Here is a 14,247-nt window from a genome sequence, read left to right on the forward strand (position 1 = left end):
CATTTATCATTGCAGCTACGGTCACAATACATTTATTCTTCCTACACCAAATAGGATCCAACAATCCCTTAAGATTACATGGGGATATCAAAAAGTTACATTCCACACGTATTGCACATTCAATGATTCCATCACATTTGTATTAATAACATCATTATTAATTAATTAATCATTACCTTCTAGGAGACCCAGATAACTCTGTACCCACTAACCTGCAAGTAACACCAATCCACATTCAACCAAAATGGTATTTCCTATTCACTTACGCAATTCTACGATCAATTCCTAATAAATTATGAGGTCTTACCGCATTATTTCAATCAATTACAATCTTAATAATCCTACCATTTTATAGCAAAACATCATTTCCAGATACTAAGATTTTATTTTGAATTGCGGTAGTAGTTGTATGTATACAACTGGTAAACGACCAGATGAAGGACCCATACATCATAACAGGACAAATCCTAATAACTATTTACTTCACATATTTCTTAATTCATGTACATGTTTCAATTCACAAGATTATCTAATTAAGGAATAAAATCAAAATAAGATAATTAGCTTAGCAAAAGTATATGTTTTGAAAACAAAAAAGTAGAAGTTTAACACTTCTATTAACTTTATTTAAAAATTTTACTAGATAAATAAAACCCTCAAACCAATACATAAAATCAAAATTTAAAGATAAAGGTACGAAAAACTTTCAAGCTAAATATATTAGCTAACCATAATGAAATAGTGGTGAAGTCCCCCAAACTCAAACATATCCAAAAGTATAAAGGAATAAAAATCATGAGGGGGGGGGGGGGTGGACGAAGAGAGAGAGAGAGAGAGAGAGAGAGAGAGAGAGAGAGAGAGAGAGAGAGAGAGAGGGGGGCGGACGAAGAGAGAGAGAGAGAGAGAGAGAGAGAGAGAGGGGGGCGGACGAAGAGAGAGAGATAGAGAGATAGAGAGAGAGAGGGGGGCGGACGAAGAGAGAGAGAGAGCGAGAGAGAGAGAGGAGAGAGGGGAGGGCGGACGAAGAGAGAGAGAGAGAGAGAGAGAGAGAGAGGGGGGCGGACGAAGAGAGAGAGGGGGGGCGGACGAAGAGAGAGAGAGAGAGAGAGGGGGGGGGGCGGACGAAGAGAGAGAGAGAGAGAGAGAGAGCTGGGGGGCGGACGAAGAGATAGAGAGAGAGAGAGGGGGGGGGGGGGCGGACGAAGAGAGAGAGAGAGAGAGAGAGAGAGGGGGGGGCGGACGAAGAGAGAGAGAGAGAGGGGGGGGGCGACGAAAGAGAGAGGGGGGGGGCGGACGAAAGAGAGAGAGGGGGGCGACGAAAGAGAGAGAGGGGGGGAGACGAGAGAGAGAGAGAGGGGGGGAGACGAGAGAGAGAGAGAGGGGGGAGACGAGAGAGAGAGAGAGGGGGGAGACGAGAGAGAGAGAGGGGGGGGAGACGAGAGAGAGAGAGAGGGGGGGGGGAGACGAGAGAGAGAGAGAGGGGGGGGGAGACGAGAGAGAGAGAGAGGGGGGGGGGAGACGAGAGAGAGAGAGAGGGGGGGAGACGAGAGAGAGAGAGAGGGGGGGAGACGAGAGAGAGAGAGAGGGGGGAGACGAGAGAGAGAGAGAGGGGGGGAGACGAGAGAGAGAGAGAGGGGGGGAGACGAGAGAGAGAGAGAGGGGGGGAGCGAGAGAGAGAGAGAGGGGGGGAGACGAGAGAGAGAGAGAGGGGGGGAGACGAGAGAGAGAGAGAGGGGGGGAGACGAGAGAGAGAGAGAGGGGGGGAGACGAGAGAGGAGAGAGGGGGGGGAGACGAGAGAGAGAGAGGGGGGGGAGACGAGAGAGAGAGAGGGGGGGGAGACGAGAGAGATAGAGAGGGGGGGAGACGAGAGAGAGAGAGAGGGGGGGAGACGAGAGAGAGAGAGAGGGGGGGAGACGAGAGAGAGAGAGAGGGGGGAGACGAGAGAGAGAGAGAGGGGGGGAGACGAGAGAGAGAGAGAGGGGGGGGAGACGAGAGAGAGAGAGGGGGGGAGACGAGAGAGAGAGAGAGGGGGGGGAGACGAGAGAGAGAGAGGGGGGGGGGAGACGAGAGAGAGAGAGGGGGGGGAGACGAGAGAGAGAGGGGGGGGAGACGAGAGAGAAGAGGGGGGAGACGAGAGAGAGAGGGGGGGGAGACGAGAGAGAGAGAGGGGGGAACGAGAGGAGAGAGGGGGGGACAGAGAGAGAGGGGGGAGACGAGAGAGAAGGGGGGAGACGAGAGAGAAGAGGAGGGGGAGACGAGAGAGAGAGGGGGGGGACGAGAGAGAGAGGGGGGGAGACGAGAGAGGGGGGAGACGAGAGAGAGAGAGAGGGGAGACGAGAGAGAGAGGGGGGGAGACGAGAGAGAGAGAGGGGGGAGACGAGAGAGAGAGGGGGGGAGACGAGAGAGAGAGGGGGGAGACGAGAGAGAGACGGGGGAGACGAGAGAGAGAGGGGGGGGAGACGAGAGAGAGAGGGGGGAGACGAGAGAGAGAGGGGGGGAGACGAGAGATAGGGGGGGGAGACGAGAGAGAGAGGGGGGGGAGACGAGAGAGAGAGGATAGGGGGGAGACGAGAGAGAGAGGGGGGAGACAGAGAGAGAGGGGGGAGACGAGGAGAGAGGGGGGGAGACGAGAGAGAGAGGGGGGAGACGAGAGAGAGAGGGGGGGTGCGCGAGAGAGGGGGGGGGAGGGAGAGGAGAGGGGGGGAGCGAGAGAGAGAGGGGGAGACGAGAAGAGAGGGGGGAGACGAGAGAGAGCGGGGGGGAGACGAGAGAGAGAGGGGGGGAGACGAGAGAGAGAGGGGGGAGACGAGAGAGAGAGGGGGGGAGACGAGAGAGAGAGGGGGGAGACGAGAGAGAGAGGGGGAGACGAGAGGAGAGGGGGGAGACGAGAGAGAGAGGGGGAGACGAGAGAGAGAGGGGGGAGACGAGAGAGAGGGGGGGAGACGAGAGAGAGAGGGGGGAGACGAGAGAGAGGGGGGAGACGAGAGAGAGGGGGAGACGAGAGAGAGAGAGAGGGGGAGACGATAGAGAGGGGGGGAGACGAGAGAGAGAGGGGAGACGAGAGAGATAGGGGGGGAGACGAGAGAGTAGGGGGGGAGACGAGAGAGAGAGGGGGGGAGACGAGGAGAGAGAGGGGGGGAGACGAGAGACGAGGGGGGGAGACGAGAGGAGAGGGGGGAGACGAGGGAGGGGGGGAGACGAGAGAGAAGAGCGGGGGGAGACGAGAGAGAGAGGGGGGGAGACGAGAGAGAGAGGGGGGGGAGTCGAAGAGAGAGGGGGGGAGACGAGAGAGAGAGGGGGGGAGGACGAGGAGAGGAGAGGGGGGGAGACGAGAGAGAGAGGGGGGGAGACGAGAGAGAGAGGGGGAGGACGAGAAGAGAGGGGGAGACGAGAGAGAGAGGGGGAGACGAGAGAGAGAGGGGGAGACGAGAGAGAGAGGGGGAGACGAGAGAGAGGGGGGGAGACGAGAGAGGGGGGGAGACAGAGAGAGAAGGGGGGGAGACGAGAGAGAGGGGGGGAGCGAGAGAGAGGGGGGGAGACGAGAGAGAGGGGGGGACGAGAGAGAGAGGGGGGAGACGAGAGAGAGGAGGGGGGGAGACGCGAGAGAGAGGGGGGAGACGCGAGAGAGAGAGAGAGGGGACGAGAGGAGAGAGGGGGACGAGAGAGAGAGAGGGGGGACGAGGAGAGAGGGGGGGGGAGAGAGGAGAAGAGAGAGAGAGAGAGAGAGAGAGAGAGAGAGAGAGAGAGAGAGAGAGAGAGAGAGGGGGGGGGGGGATGCGGAGGGATGCGGACCAGGACACTGCGAGGGGGAGGAGAGGGGAGAGGATGGTGACCAGGACATTGCGAGGGAGGAGAGGGGAGGGGAGGGGCCGGGACTGCGTAAGGAGGGGAGGGGAGGGGAGGGGAGGGGGATGCGGACCAGGACACGGCGAGGGGGGGGGGACTGTGGCAGTCAGGGGTGGTGAGGGGGGCATACAGACACAGCATGGGGAGGAGGAAACAGACATGGAAAGAGGAGCAAGAGGAGGGGAGAAGTAAATGGACATGGCGAGAGGTGTGTGAGGAGCATAGGAGGGAACAGACACAGCGAAGAGGAGGGGAGGAGGAAATGGAATCGAGGGGAGGAGGAATGAACTCAAGCACAGGATCATAATCTATTGTACTTGCTGAGAAGAATTCTTCTCTTTAATAGTAATTTTTAAGCAAGATATTCTATAGCTGTACTTACCACCACCACCACCACCACCACCACCACCACCACCGCTGCCGCCTTAACAGCAGTGCTTTCACGTAGATGTTTCACATTTTCAAGCTAGTGCTAGGTTCAGTATCTCCCTGTTGTATTTAATTGTCCATGATTCGACCCTTGCTCGGTTTCGTACAGGAACATTAGGATCTTTCTAATTGACTAACACACTAAAATGTATCAATGTAGCACCTTTGACCCCTTTCTTTAAGTACTTCAATGAAAAGCTTTGTTTTAAACCTTGAGACTTTGTAATCTAAGATTACACTAAAGCTCCTTACATGCATCATGCCTGAGGCAATTTGTAATCTGTGGAATTCAATTGTGGTGGCCCAATGAAGCATGAATATGATATGCCACCACTACCCAGGATACACAGCTGCTAATGTTGTTGCTGTCAGATGTTTTGATTTTGAAGTTCAAACTCTGAATGCTCATTTTCGAGAAAATAATTTTTAAGAGTTGGAAACATGGTTCTATCACATACTGAATCTGAATTACAGGTGCCCCAATACCTGAGTTCTGAATTGGATCAGCAGATATGTTGAAATGTGTGCTGAACTTTTGTAGTACACAGAGGAAGAAGGAATGAAAACTGGCACTATACGCTAATGCAGCAGTTGCAAGAATCAGACCTGAAGTTTAATTGCCTTTCATGCTCAGTAATAATCAGTAGACCTTGCTCTGTGCACTTTCCTTATGTCTCAACAATATTATGAAACAGATACTTTACTCCTCACAATGTAGAGGAGACAATGAGTTGCAAACAGAGACAATGAAAAGACTGCTATACATTTTAGCTTTTCACCAAAAGGCCTCCTTTTGAAGTAGAAAAGATGCACACATTCTCAAAACAACTAGCACACATATGACCACTGTCTCTGGCAGCTTAGGCTGGCCACAATGGTCAGAGACAATAGAGTGTGAGTGTGTGTGTTTGTTTTAACATAGGTTAGTTTATGGTTCACCAGGAAAATTACTCAATATAAAAGTTAACTTACATCATTGATTTCTATAAATTCTGGCTGAATAGTTGTTGAATGATGCCTTCATTATGAAAGAATTCCTTCACTTTTTCAGCTATCTCATATATTCTGAAAGATTTCTACACCTGCTTTTTCAGCTATCTTCATATATTCTGAAAGATTTCTACACCTGCAACACAAGTCTTTACTGAAGTACATGCAACATGAAATGTGAGTAATGTCATTATATTAATCCAAATATCTTTCAATAGTGTCACTTATATGAACTACTTACCCCACCTGTACAACAACACCAGAGGACATGCAAAACTAATTATAGAATCAATGGAAGTCATTTTTCAGGCGCTCTAGGTATATAAGTGCGCATGAAATTTTTGTGGCAGATGATGGGGGGCTGAGGAGGGGGATAGTGGGGAGGGGAGTGAAAGATAGGAAAAGCGTGGGAATTTTAACAAACACCTGAGGTCATTTTCCAGATATGCAAACCTGCATTTCACTAACGACTGCTCAATAATGATACACAAACATTCTGTCACCTATCATTTGTACTGTATATTCATACTCCTCCTCCGAGTTCTTCATGTACTTCCAAATTATTTGGAACTGGGTTAATGTGCATCACGTAATGAAGGCAAAATCCTACCTGATATGTGCTGAAGCAATTATGCGATCACCAGCAAGTTGCCAAACATGGAACTCATGAACCGCAAGTACACCATCCACCTTATCAAGTAGTCTTCGTTGGATAGCATCCACCTGGATGTGTGTTGGCACTGTCTGCAGTAAAATCAGAGCAGATTCCTGGAGAAGAGGCCACACTGATCGCAGGATTAGTACCACCAGAAGTAAACTAAGTGCCGGATCCAAATAAAATTTGTAACTCCAGGATGTCAGGTAAACAACCTGCAGAAAAACAGAAAATCAGTAACAATTTAATATTCGGAGCATATACTATTAACTGGTTACCAATACCTACGAGGTATGTAAATAAGGTGGCAATGGCATGGAAAGGGACCACGTTACTTACTTACCATGCACTTTAATACACTGAAGCGCCAAAGAAACTGGTATAGGCATGTGTATTCTAATACAGAGATACATAAACAAGCAGAATACAGCGCTGCAGTCAGCAACACCTCTATAAGACAACAAGTGACTGCCACAGTTGTTAGCTCAGTTACTGCTGCTAAAATGCTAGGTAATCAAGATTTAAATGTGTTTGAATGTAGTGTTATAGTCAGCACACAAGCAATGGGACACAGCATCTCTGAGGTAGCCATGAAGTGGGAATTTTCCCAGACAGCCATTTCATGAGTGTACCATGAATATCAGGAATCTCCGACATCGCTGCAGCTGGAAAATGATCTTACATGAACAGGGCCAATGACAACTGAAGAGAATCATTCAACGTGACCAAAGTGCAACCCTTCTGCAAATTGCTGTGGATTTCAATGCTGAGCCTTCAACAACTGTCAGTGTGCGAACCATTCAATGAAATATGATTGATATCGGCTTTCGGAGCTGAAGGCCCAACATGTACCCCTGATGGCTGATGACTGCACAACACAAAGCTTTACGCCTTGCCTAGGCCTATCAACACCGACATTTGACTGTTGATGACTAGAAACACGTTGCCTGGCCAGACAAGTCTCGTTTCAAATTGTATCAAGTGGATGGATGCGTATAGGTATGGAGACAACTTCATGAATCCATGGACACTGCATGTCACCAAGGGACTGTTCAAGCTGGTGGAGGCTCTGTAATGGAGTGGCGCATGTGCAGTTTGAATGATGTGGGAGCCCTGATATGTCTAGATACAACTGACAGGTGACACAAATGAAAGCATCCTGTCTGATCTCCTGCATCTGTTCATGTCCATTGTGCATTCTGATGGACTTGGGCAATCCCAGCAAGACAATGCGACACTCCAAACTTCCGGAACTGCTAGAGTCACTCCAGGAACACTCTTCTGAGTTTAAACACTTCAAATTGCCTCCAGCCTCTCCAGACATCTACATTATTAAGCACATCTGGGATGCCTTGAAATGTGTTGTTCAGAAGATATCTCCACCCCCTCGCACTCTTACAGGTTTATGGACAGCCCTGTAGAATTCATGGTGTCAAAGGTTAGTTGAGTCCATGTCATGTCCTGTTGCAGCACTTCTCCATGGTCGCGGGGACCCTAAACGATATTAGGCAGCCCAGTTTCTTTGGCTCTTCGATGTATATAGACTAATTAATTTAACACTCAGAAAATACAGTTTTAATGTCTTTGACTTTTGTATACACTGATGAGCCAAAAATCTATGACCACTGCCAACGCAGCATTGGATGCCGCCTTGTGGCTTTGCGGGCACTTGACGCAGTAACGAAAGTATGCAATTGCAGCAGACATGGATAGGGGATCTGCCTAGTGAAGATACGGGCTGCAAATGGGGAAATCCATTGAGCTAAGTGACTCTGACAAAGGACAGATTATTATTACACACTGCCTAAGAACGAGTATCTCAAGAAGAGTGAAGCTGATTGAATGTCCACATGCTATTTTTGTGAGCATCTACAGAAAGATGTAGGAGAATAGCGGAACTACCACTAGGCGCTAAATGGTTGGACACCCACAACTCTCCACAGAACATGGAGTTCGGAGGCTTGCCTGCTCTGTAAAGTACGAGAAATGGTGATCTGTGGCATGTCTGCTGGAAGAGCACAATGCCAGTGCATGCCCAAGTGTTTCAGAACACACCACTCATCATACATTGTTGAATATGGAGCTCTGCAGCAAACCATCCCTATGTGTTCATATGTTGAACCAACATCATCATCAGCTACGATTGTATTGGGCAATGAGACCACTGGGATTCAAGCGCCCATCAGTGGAAATGTGTCACTTATTCAGGGAATCACATTTCGGCCACAAACACTGTCATCAAGGCGAACGGCGGGTTGAAATGTGCCACATGCCATGGACACAGGCTGGTGTGAGCAATATTATACTATGGGAGACATTCTCCTGCACTTGCATGGGGCCTGTAGTAATAATCAAAGACATGCTCACAAGCTGCGAACTACCTTCATCCCTTCCTTCATCCCTGATGTCATCCTGACACCAATGTCATCTTTCAGCAGTATAAATGTCTGTGTCTCACAGAAAGAACCGTGCTACAGTGGTTTGAGGAGCATTATAGTGAACTCATGTTCATGTCTCAGTGACCAAATTTGCCTGATGTAAATTCCATGGAAGCCATCTGGGTCACTACCAGGAACCATCGCCACATATGCAAATTTGCGGCTCATTATTTTCATGAACTACATGACTTGTGCATAGACACCTAATGGCACATATTTCCACAATCCCACCTACAAGCAGTTGGATCCCAGACATGCAGAACCAGAGATGTATTTCATTCCCAAGAAGGGCAAACAAGCTATTAAGTGGGTGGTCATAATGTTTAGGCTCAGCAGTGTAATTTTCTGCCATGCAAGACTAATCCTATAATAGCTCAGCTAGACACTGCTTGAAGTGTGCTAATACACAAGTTTGTGCAGTTAACAGTTAAAAAACCAATTGAAATTAATATGAATACAAATAAAGACGGCATTACATCTAATAGCATGAATGCTATGTACAGAATAGTTTAAATATCAGTGAGACAGTGGCATTACACCAGTAATTTTCCAGATAAACACCAAGTATTCCTTTATGTTATCTGTAGTTCTGGCAAGAGCAGAAACTCATTTCCTGATATTAACTGCTCTAGACATATTCCAATTCAAAACAATGTTTGTTGCTATCCTGCAGTGCAAATATGGCAAGTGATAACCGAAAGTCATTAAGCTCAGATCAACACTGAATTTCACTAAGCTAAGTGGAATGTGAATACAAAACATAAAAGTTTCTTCAACCGATGCATGTGAATTATTGGAGGGTGTAAATACGAGGTTTGTCCGGAAAATACGTATAAAAGTCGAATAATGTCTTTATGTTACAAGTTGCAGTCACCACCACGTGGGACTACTGCTGTAATCAATCTTATCAACCCTCAGTTCGAGTCAGAGCACTCTGCGTGAAGGTGGTAGTGTGCGGCAGCTTGTAGACAGTTACCCTTTCTCACCTGCCGTCGGCATGGAGCTCTCTCGGATTGAGGAACAGCGCGTCAACATCAAGTTTCTTGCAAACCTAGGCAAGAATGGCCGTGAGATGTTTGAGTGTTTGAAACAGGTTTATGGAGACAATTCTCTGAAGGAACCAACCGTGAACAAGTGGTTAAAAAGGTTCCGGGATGGCTGAGAAGATGTGAACGATGACCCTCGCCCAGGACGCCCATCAACATCGAGTTCCGATGCAAATGTTGAACAAATTCGGGCTTGTGTTCTTAAAGACCATAGATTGACAGTCAGAATGATTGCTGACAAGCTGTCAATACCCAAAACAATCGTTCACAAAATCCTGACACAAAAACTTTAAATGAAGAAATTGTGTGCGAAAATCGTACCGAAGCTCTTGACGCCAGAACAGAAAGCAACAATGGTTGAGTGCTGTGAGGACTGGTTGGAAGCAGAGGAACGAGGGGACTTTCTCAACCGAGTCATCACTGGAGACGAGTCCTGGTTTTACGAATTCAATGTGGAGCTCAAATCTCAAAGCAAGGAATGGGAACTAGCAGGAGAACCGAGAACAAAAAAGTCGCGAAAATCAAAGTCCAATGTGAAGACAATATTGATTGTTTTCTTTGATTCTAGGGGCATTATTCACAAGGAATTTGTCCCTCCCAGCCAGAGAGTTGTAGTTCTGACACGCCTCAGAGCTCGTGTGGCCAGAGTTCGACCAGAGTTGGCAAAAGGGGGCAGGTGGATCCTTCATCACGACAATGCGCCTACTCATACGTCGGTCGTTGTGCACGAGTTTTTGGCCCGAAGCTCAATCCGGTGACAGACCACCCGCCTTATTCACCCGATTTATCCCATGTGACTACTTCATGTTCCCGAAATGCAAAATGGTGCTTCAGGGGCGGCACTTGGGAGATGCGGAAGCCATCAAGGCGGAAATGACACGGCAACTGAACAGCATCACAACTGAAGACTTTCAGCAATGTTATCAACAGTGGAAACGGCGTTGGCAGAAGTTTATCACATCTCAGGGCGAGTACTTTGAAGGAGACCATATTGTAATACCTGAATAATTGTAAAATAAAGTTATTATTCAACTTTTATACGTATTTTCCAGACAAACCTCGTATACGCTAATGTTAACGGGACAACTAGATTATCATTTTTTTTACTGGCCTTTATCCCATATCTTCAAAGGTTCAACATGTTACTCTATTGGGTGATAGCGGCAGAGTATAGCCCTATGCCTGAACCTGTCATCTGGAAGTGGTCTGCTAATGCACACAGTTATCCAAGTGGACAGTGAGACTAGAATAACTGCCTACAAAAACAAAATGCTCACAATAACCATTTCACTGGTACTATGAACAACTTAATATTAAGTCTACTAAAGTTCACAGTTTTTGTCAGAAGAACTCGACTCCAAAGCAAGCAACCACATTCCTAGAAAAATTACTTTACATTTTCAGTTTACAGAATTTCCAGTATATATCTGTGAGCTTCAATGAAACATGTAGCTGCCAAACAGTATACTGCAATAAATTACATAAAATGAAGCACTGGAACTCAAAAATTTAGAGGAGACATGAATCTACACACATCACCTGTGAATAAATGCTGTCAAAGTGTCAAGGAGTATATTGTGTAATAAAGCTGCTGATATAGTTTTAACTCTTCACACACCTTCAGTGTATGACACTACTCCATTTAATGGCAGGTGTAAAGGTAATCACTCACCTTAAGTTGAGACTGAGTCATCAACAGGCACATAAACAAGATAATGCCCACCAACTCTGAGGCGAATAGTTACCTTTACTCTCTCCTTCGTACTCTTCCTCTTGCTGGTTGATCGAGACCATAGTTTGGCTTGGTAGGTACTATAGTACTTGCCAATAAACAGATTGAAACACTTCCCCGCAATACACAGACTGCATCAAAGTGACACTGATATCAAATATATATTTATAAATAATGTGGTGCTTAATTAATTATGTCACCAAACATAACCCTACGAAACAGAGGTGCAACTACTGACAATCTATGATACTGTGCACTGTCCAAACAATGAACTTCCAGACTTGAGTTCTCCCTTCAAAAATGATCACTTTGCTGTCCATAACAATGGACCAAGCATTGTCAGTGTTCTTGTGATACACTGTACAGCTATTGTTAATTTAATCTTTAACAGTACTGTATATTATATTTTGATTAAAGTAGCTTATTAACATTTGAGAGTGTCTAAAAGGTAAATCCCAGATGCCACCAAACCATAATCGTTTCCTGGGCTTCAAGAGCTTGGTGTGTTGTATGCTTGATAAAGAGCTTGCTGTGTAGTATGCTTGAAGGTATACATACAATCCTCTTCTGTATAATAGGTTTTGCAATGACAGGTGACTGGTTGCCATCGGGGGGGGGGGGGGGGGGGGGGGGGGGGGGGGGGGGGGGAGTGAAATCTCTGCAGAGCGGAAAAAGTGCATCAACCAGAAATGGAGAAGCCACTTGCCACTGTTACTATTTTTTCAGTATCAGTTTCAATTTGCACAAATGATTACTAGTTTTGATTTATTAATGATGATACTTGTATCAATGAACAATATTGGAAAGTATACACTTGAGTAAATAACAGACAGAATATTTTTTATTTTTTTCAAAAATTTTCAAAAATCATAGTTCATTAGTGGAACATCAACAATTTTTGTAAAATAAGTCAGTCAAATGCTGAAAATAGCTCTGTACCGGATGTGCAACAGGATTCAGTGATATCTAACGTATTACTAAACACACTGTGTTGTACAGAACAATGGGTACACAGGAAAGTGTAGTGTTTGTCCAAACAGCTTATCACTTCTAAATTAATTTTAGGATGTTTGTTGGCTGATTGGTTGGTTTAGGAGGGGAGGAAAGGGATCAAACTGCGAGGTCATCAGTCCCTTGTTCCCAGTAGAACAATTACCCAAGGGAAAGAAGATAACAAAGCAGACGTATGGCACAATAACACGAGAGAGGAAGAACCAGAAGAACGGTTGAAAGACAACAAACACTACGATGGACAAAACAGGACTAGATAACCACAGAGAGATGCAAGAAGCAGGGAGAGGAGATTAAAAACAAGAAAGCAGATTACCATGGCTGGCTGGCCATGAGAAAAAAAAAAAGGAGAAGCCAGCCACTCTGCACACACTAAAACCTCCACCCTAAAAGCCCTCGGGTGGAGGACACAGAGGGACAAAGGACATGTGCTAAAACTCAGATCAAACAATAAAACCCACCCTCACAAATAAAATGTAAAACTAAAGATGCTGTTGAGGCACTGTCGTGCAACACCAAAGGGAGGGTGCTCGGAAGTTAGAAGTCCACCGCAGAGGGGCTAAAAGTGAGCAGTCCAGCAACAGGTGGACGACTGTCATTTGGGGGCCACAGCAACACTTAGGTGAGTCCTCACGATGGAGGAGGTAACCATGTGTGAGCCATGTACGGCCAATGTGCAGCTGGTAAAGGACAACTGATTCCCTGCGAGAAGCCCACACAGAAGACTTCCACACATTCACAGTCTCCTTAATGACATGCAGTTTGTTGTGCACACTGTTATGCTATTCTGTCTCCCAAAGCCAAAAACCCTTGCAGCATAAGACAGAACGCAGGTCAGCTTCAGAGATGCCCATCGCCAGGAGCGGTTTGGGCGTAGCCTGTTTGGCCAGCCTGTCAGCAAGTTCGCTGCCTGGGATTCCGAGGTGTCCTATGGTCCACACAAACACCATTGAATGATTAGAGATGGACTCCTGGATGTTCGCTACCAAAGTATGGTGAGGGTAGCACTGGTCAATAGCTTGAAAGCTGCTCAGGGAGTTGGAACAGAGAAAAAATGCCTCACCAGAACAGGAACAGATGTACTCAACTGCATGAGATATAGCCACAATCTCTGTAGTGAAAACGCTGCAGCCAGTGGGCAAGGAATGCTGTTCAATATGGCCTCTGGGGACATAGGCGAAGCCAACATTACCATCAACCATCAAGCCATCGGTGTAAACAACTTCAGAGCCCCAGGACACGTCAAGAATCAAGAGGAAGTGACAGCAGAGAACAGTGGGGTTAACAGATTCCTTAGGACGATGCAAAAGATCCAGACTAAGCTTCGGCCAAGGTGTACACCATGGAGGTGTGCATGAATGGACCTCAAGTAGAGGTAGTAAAGGGAAGGACTCCAGTTCGGAGAGAAGGGATAGCACGCGAATCGCAATCGTGAGCCCTGACCTGGGCTGCCAATGTTGGAGATGAACTGCCATGGGTGGAAAAAGGAGATGGTAATTCGAATGCTCAGGAGAACTATGATTGTGTGTAACATAAGTGGTGAGCAGTCATGCACATCAAATCAGCAATGGAGGGGCTTTATCACCGGACTCATTCTAAAAGCTTCCGTCACTAGTCTAACATCTACATCTACATCTACATTTATACTCCGCAAGCCACCCAACGGTGTGTGGCGGAGGGCACTTTACGTGCCACTGTCATTACCTCCCTTTTCTGTTCCAGTCGCGTATGGTTCGCGGGAAGAACGACTGTCTGAAAGCCTCCGTGCACTCAAATCTCTCTAATTTTACATTCGTGATCTCCTCGGGAGGTATAAGTAGGGGGAAGCAATATATTCGATACCTCATCCAGAAACGCGCCCTCTCGAAACCTGGCGAGCAAGCTACACCGCGATGCAGAGCGCCTCCCTTGCAGAGTCTGCCACTTGAGTTTGCTAAACATCTCCGTAACGCTATCACAGTTACCAAATAACCCTGTGACAAAACGCGCCGCTCTTCTTTGGATCTTCTCTATCTCCTCCGTCAACCCGATCTGGTACGGATCCCACACTGTTGAGCAATACTCAAGTATAGGTCGAACGAGTGTTTTGTAAGCCACCT

The 14,247-nt window shown here is 47.1% G+C and overlaps 1 protein-coding gene across 1 annotated transcript in view; it reads right to left on the reverse strand.

The window, feature by feature from the left end:
* Positions 1 to 14,247, reverse strand: part of LOC124804658 (zinc transporter 1) — a 289,336-nt gene that overhangs the window by 39,963 nt on the left and 235,126 nt on the right. The window contains 4 exon segments of the mRNA XM_047264883.1: positions 5,249 to 5,292; positions 5,295 to 5,318; positions 5,359 to 5,402; positions 5,877 to 6,136. Of these exon segments, the coding sequence (XP_047120839.1) occupies positions 5,249 to 5,292; positions 5,295 to 5,318; positions 5,359 to 5,402; positions 5,877 to 6,136 (372 nt within the window).

The sequence above is a fragment of the Schistocerca piceifrons genome, chromosome 7 (genome assembly GCF_021461385.2).
Source record: "Schistocerca piceifrons isolate TAMUIC-IGC-003096 chromosome 7, iqSchPice1.1, whole genome shotgun sequence".
NCBI classification, from domain to species: domain Eukaryota; kingdom Metazoa; phylum Arthropoda; class Insecta; order Orthoptera; family Acrididae; genus Schistocerca; species Schistocerca piceifrons.